This window comes from Micromys minutus (genome assembly GCF_963924665.1).
Source record: "Micromys minutus genome assembly, chromosome: 6".
NCBI classification, from domain to species: Eukaryota; Metazoa; Chordata; class Mammalia; order Rodentia; family Muridae; genus Micromys; species Micromys minutus.
The window spans coordinates 77706975-77713600 of record NC_137975.1 but is presented as its reverse complement, the minus strand read 5'-3'; the positions used below and the strand labels follow the sequence as shown (position 1 = coordinate 77713600).

The following is a 6626-nucleotide window of genomic DNA, read 5'->3' as shown; positions in this document are numbered from 1 at the left end:
TCTGGGACATGAATATACAAAGAACAGATAAAGTGTGATGTCCAAGTAAAAATGTAAATTTTGCACATACACTTAGAATTAGTGTCTTGGAGAATTTGACTACAAAAAAATCAAACAAAAACCAAAACCCAGGATGAATTCCAAAATCCTTAAACTTTCTATACTCACTCATGGAAGCAAGTGGAGGAGGAGGAAAGATGGGAGTAGGGAAAGGCGATAACATTTGAAATGTAAATATAGAGAATATTCAATTATAATTCGCTAAAAGTTTAGAGTGAAATGTTTAAAACTTTTAAGTCTTTTTCTGCTATCAATCTAAACTGTAGAAATTACCAACCTCTAAAGCTATACATCTATGTATCAATGTATATATAACTACTTTATAACTATAAACTACAGTTGTTTACTGTCACAATCACAGGGGAGCCAGAGCATACAGTGGAAGATGTCAGGCAGATAGTGTTGATAACCTCGGATGAATGGACTTCACCATAGTTGTTTCTCTGTATCAGGGACACTACAGATACTGTTGGTGTCAAATCTTCTCCTGTGGGAGAATGTGGCCTCTGTACCCACAATTGGAAGTGAATCTGGCATTAGTGAATTGCTCACTGAAGACCTTTTTGATGATGCCATCATACTGTCTCAGCACATCAATGGCCTTGCTATAGAAACTCGCAGGATATTTGTAAGTACCTCAGAAATTTCAGGCATTGTTCAACAGTGAGCATCTAAGTACTGGAAAGGCATTATAGCTTAGTAGAAATCACCATAAATCAAATTTCAGGTAATTCATCTTCACATATTAAATAAAACATTGAACTCTGTAAAGCAAAATGAGGAGGATGGGGCAGTCATTGTTTCTTATAGATTCACATCAAATGAAATTATTAAAGAAAGAACATTTTTTTCTCAAACATTGTTTCATATAATTCACAAAGGCATAGCCACAGTCAAAGTCCTGATCTTGTATACAGGATGCATTGTCTGCTGGCATTTTCATTCACATACCACAGCTATTTAATAAATATATTTGCATTAAGTGTACATTCATGTTGATTTCACTCATGAGTTTTCTTTTCTTTGTCTTATTCCAGCTATCCAACAATTTCTCTTCAGACATGTTCATTAAATTTGTAAGTACCTCCTTTACTTCTAGCTTCTTTTCAAAAGAAAGCTTTGTGCCAAGGATTGTACTACCCTGAAACCATGATAACAGAGCACCATGAAACTAATTTCTACATAAGTAAAGGAAATATCAGCCAAAAATTATGCAATAAAGTTAGTCAGTTCAGGGAATCTCAGATTTATGAGGAATTCAGAGATCTCAAAATTTTCTCTAAATTTCTTCTATTAAAAGATATCTGCAAATATAAATTTACTGTGACATAAAGTTCTAAAAGCCGTCATAGGGAAAAACTTTGCGTTCTTAACCAGGATGATAGGGAACCTATTTCTAAGGCATTCTTTATGAGTCCACCTGAGTTCACCATATATATATATATATATATATATATGTATATGTATACATATATATATATATATATATATATATATATATATATATATATATATGTATATATCCAAGATACAAGGACTTTATTTCAATGAAGTCCACAGATTGAATAGAAATAATCTAAACTGAATCAGTCTCAGGTACTGGTGGTACAAATTATAGCTTTCAGTAGCCCACAAATACTAGGAATTGTTATAAATTTTTTCTTTAACTTGATCTTACTCAAAAAAGAAACCCATTTAGAAGTGGGGGTAAAGTCTCTCTGCTTGATGGCTGCATGTTACTAATTCTAAGTGAACCACTGTCAAAGAGGCTAAAGCAAACAAAGCCTCAATCTAATGAAGCACAACTGGAGAATGTGTCCCTGAATATTACATACTTTTAACCTCATGCTATCTTCTTAGTTCATGTTTTTTTTCATTCTTTTTTTTGAAATTGATACTCTTTTAAATTCCTATTCTTCCTAATAATTAATTATAGTTTCACAAAATATCTAGTAATTTGAATAACAGATATTTATATAATATAGTTACACAATCACTATGATAAAGAATTATATTTTATGATTTTTTTTGTATTTTAACATTTATTCATTACTTTTAACCTATATTTTATAACTAATTATTAAAGGGTAATTCAATTTCACTGAGGATCTGTGATTAACTTTGAGAATTACTACAAAGAAGAGTCTACTTGTACAACACCTTTTTAAAGGAAACATCACTTCTTAGCCACAGAAAATAGGAGAAGATAAGGATAAATGGATATATACCATGATGTTGGCTCAAATTTAAGAAAAAATAATTTTTTAAAAAATCTTACTTTTTTATATTTTTCTTATTAATATTTCACTTCCAAACAGTAAATTTTGGATAAGTAAGATGGTGTGGTAGTAAGTAGTAAGAAACAAAACTACTCACTAGTAAAAACATAGATGAAAACCAAAATGAAATTATAGATTTCAAGGGCAAAAGAGATGATTTCAATTATGTTTCTCCATTATTTTGAGTTCCTACAGTTACTTTAAAAATTACACATCTACTACATGAATTTATAGTCTGGTAATGAGATATTTTTGCAAAATTAATTATTACAACTAACTTGATTTCTATTTTTAACCTCTACAGACATTACAATTTAACAGACAGGATGAACTCGTAGTCAATGGTCTCAACAGCTGTCACACTTCGTTACTCAAAACACCAAAAACAGAAAAAGAAGCCAAAATGATCTCAGTGAGTTTCCCACCTATTGTTTGACCCTAAGCATCTAAAGATGGACACTGGTTTGATAGTCAACACATAAAATTGTATAGTGGCTATCCATTCTGTAGACTATTATAAAGGCTGCCATCAATGTGGTATACATATCTTTAGGAAAATCTAAGGAAAGTAAGTAATGACAAAAACATCTACAGTTTATTAATAACGGAAACACTTTATATTATTTTAAAGCACAGCTATACATTATCTATTTAGATGGCAAGACAGTAGCAATCATACACAACCTAACTCACTTATTTGTTGAAAACTTTCACCTGAATTGCACACTATGTTTGAATTTATATACATTTCTGTGTATGGATAAAAGGTGACATTACAGTTACATCCATTCTATATTATCAACAGAATCAGAAAAGACTGTAAAATATTCCTCAGGATCAAACCATGCCCTTAATTATCAAGGGAAACTTATAATAACAGCTATTATTTGTCATTGTTATGATGGTTGTACATAACTCTCTGCCATAACTAATTTTGAAATGATTTGATTTGAGCATCATATTGAAGTAAACGAATTGAAACTAGTGAGAAGTAAAGAAGAGGGAGTGATGAAATCCGTGGAAACAATCTGTCTCAGGGGACTCTCACCAACTACTGTATTCCTTTCACTCCAGTGTCCTCTCCAAATGTAATATTACACTAGCTAAGAAAAGCAAGTGGAAGTTTTGTTAGGCTAATACAGAACATTTACCAAAAGCATGCACAGTAACAATTAAAATTCGCTCTTATTGAAGCTTAATCTCTCAGTATAGTGACATGCCCATCCTCTCAAGATCCACCAACATTTATTGTGTTTCTTTCCATCATTTATTTATGGATTTTCTTTGAAAAGTCCATTGTTCCCTACTCTTTATTTTCACTGCCAGTAGAGTAGCTAATAGATATCTAACACAGCAAGTATTTTACATATGAACTTTTTGCGTGATCCTGCTATTGAATACATATAGAAAGGTCAAAATATAGTGAGATTCCCATTATTGAGGATAATGAAGACAGCACTGTGCCTTCTTCATCTGCTCATGCAGAAAGATCACTGTTGTGGTATTGGCAAGGGGCACGGAGGAAAGTAGGCTGAGCAAAACCCATTTATAAATGCCATAGGTCTGTATTAAATTGTTGGTTTTGTATCCCAAAGTAACCTAAGAACTTTAAATAAGTAAAACCATTAATAATTTAATTGGTGTGATGACTCAAGGCCAAAGTGATTGCTCCACTTGGCATTGACTTTACTGAGAACTGTCTTTATTGATCAGGTCCTGTTGGTATCTACTGAAAACCAGCAAAGCTTTTAATTCTCAGGGACAAGTGATACAGTGATATACACAAGATCTTAAAGTTAAAACAAATGGTACAATTTCTGAGTGAAAAGACAATAAAAGCAACATAGTGGTTCATTAGAAAAGGAAGTTACTATTTAACATAGTGTATCATTAAATAAAATACAGGAAAATGGTGGAAATTATATAACTTTTCCTAGTTTCATTTTCAAAAATATTATCTATCCCATAAGAATAACAAATGAACATTTTAATTAGGTCTCACTGAATAAATATAGCTCACGATGATCTTACCTTAATATAATTTTGTACTTTTATGTAGCTGCCAGACTTTTTGAAAATGATACTAAGCATATTGCATGCCTGGGAGAACCCTCTGCATCACATGGAGACAGAACTCAAGAATATCCCAGGAGCTCCCTTTGCTATCCTTGCAAGACTCAAAGCTATTGAGGTAAAAAATAAAATCCTTCTGGATCGCATCATGAAGATTGCCAAAAAGGTGAGACATATTCTTTCTTTTTACATTTTCCCCCTAAATAATATGGTATATGTGTTGAGTCATAAATTTTATAACAACTCACTGTGAAAGAGCAAGTAACATGCATTCAGTCTGGTATGAAATCTGACCACTATGAGTTGGAGCTGACCTCACAATTAGTGGGTCAGTACCTTTCCTGAAGAAGTGAACTATCTCTAACTGTCTTATTACTACTATTCCTGGGGTTTTATATCTTGAGGAAACTGTTAACAACTAGTTTTCCCTGCTCTTTTCAAACACAAGTCTATGGTCTTCTACATGACTTGTCCCAAAATAATATACTTCATCCTGATTGAACTTCATGTTAGTAAATGTGTACCTTTTTTTTCTTTAGGTGATTAAGGGATATGTTACTTGAGTTTGGGGACATAAAATCTATTGTTTCTGGCTAAAGTTTAAATTCTTGATATTATAGTAAGATAATATAAGATAAGCAATGCTAACAAAAAAAGAAACAGTCAAATACAAAGCGTGATAATACAACAATTATCTGTCATTAGGTTAAACATGGAATTGAAGAAAATGAAGTGTACCCTGCTTGGTCAGAGCTTGAATCCTTACAGTCAACCAATGAAGAATCAAGATTTTTTGCTCTTTATAAATTGTCATATTGCCTATTTGTTGACACAGATAAGGTTGAACATTATCTTAAGCACTTGAAATGTCGGTATTTTGATGGTTACATGTGCCAAGACATAGAAAACCAAATTAATCTCCAGTAATTAATTTTTTAAAAGATTCTGTTAATTTTTTTACATTGAAGCTATAACTTTGTGTAACACAACCATTCAAAAATAAGAAAAAATAAATGCTTTAGATATATCCAAATATAACAATGCAATTTTCAGTATGCTTCTTCATTTAGTATTAATTACATTAATAACATGTATACTTTTCTAACACACCCAAAAATGCTGTATTGGCAAGAGAGGCAAGGCTCTCAAGCAGGCTGGACTTTATCTCACAGAGATTCTGTCCTGTGCACATCTCTTTCATGTTGAAACTGAAAAAGTATCTCACCACTGCCAGGCTCTTGGTTTATTTTCTTTCACTTTTTCTTCTTTAGCTTTTGACTTTTTCATTTATTCTAAATATTGATCCTATAGCATGTGTATATCTGTCAGGAATTCTCACCCACTTGTGGCTACTTCTTTACTGAAATGTTACATCTTTTGCTTTGTTTTTATTTATTATTTTTTTAATTGAACAACTTTATTTTAAAAAATAAGAAAAATGTAAAGATTTTAAGCATTTTTGCACAAAAGTATGTGAATACATTTTTGTGAGTTCTTGGTTTTTTTTAAAGGTTTGATAGTGTGCATGAAGATCTTACTAGTTACAATAAGCATAAAATACACGTAAAAATAGATGTAACCTGGAATTAGTTAAAATTTTCTTGGTGTGTAAAGATTAAACATAATGGATTTTCATTTTCTTTCATTTTTTTCCTGAACTTGATATAGTCTGTGAGTTGTTTCTAGGGTGTTCAGAGCTTTCTGGGGCTAGTATCCAATTATCAGTGATTGTATATTATGTCTGTTTTTTTGTGACTGGGTTATCTCACTCAGGATGATATTCTCTAGATGCAAACATTTTCTTAAGGATTTCATAAAGTCAGTGTTTCTAATAGCTGAGTTGTAGTTCATTGTGTAAATATACCACAATTTTTGTATCTATTTGTCTACTGAAGGACATCTGGGTTTTATCGAGCTTCTGGCAAGTATAAATAGGTCTGCTATTAACATTGTGGTACATGTGTCTTTGTTGTATGTTGGAGCTACTATGGGGTATATATCCAGAAGTAATAACTGGGTCTTAAGGTAGCACTAAGTCCAATTTTCTGAGGATCCGCCAGACTGATTTCCAGAGTGGTTGTACCAGTTTACAACCCCACCAACAGTGGAGAAGTGTTCCTCTTTCTCTGCATCCTCACCAGCATCTGCTGTCATCTGCATTTTGTATTTTAGTCATTCTGACTGGTGTGAGAAGGAAACTCAAGGTTGTTTTCT

The 6626-nt window shown here is 32.1% G+C and overlaps 1 protein-coding gene across 1 annotated transcript; it reads left to right on the top strand.

Moving 5' to 3' along the window:
• Positions 1–475: 475 nt before the first annotated feature.
• LOC308422092 (prolactin-7B1-like) lies at positions 476–5339 on the top strand (the record flags this gene model as incomplete). Its single annotated transcript, XM_080918546.1, has 5 exons — positions 476–688; positions 1098–1136; positions 2644–2751; positions 4399–4578; positions 5118–5339. The coding sequence occupies 5 exons, from the start codon at positions 476–478 to the stop codon at positions 5337–5339; spliced, it is 762 nt and encodes a 253-aa protein (XP_080774672.1).
• Between the last annotated feature and the right edge of the window lie 1287 nt (positions 5340–6626).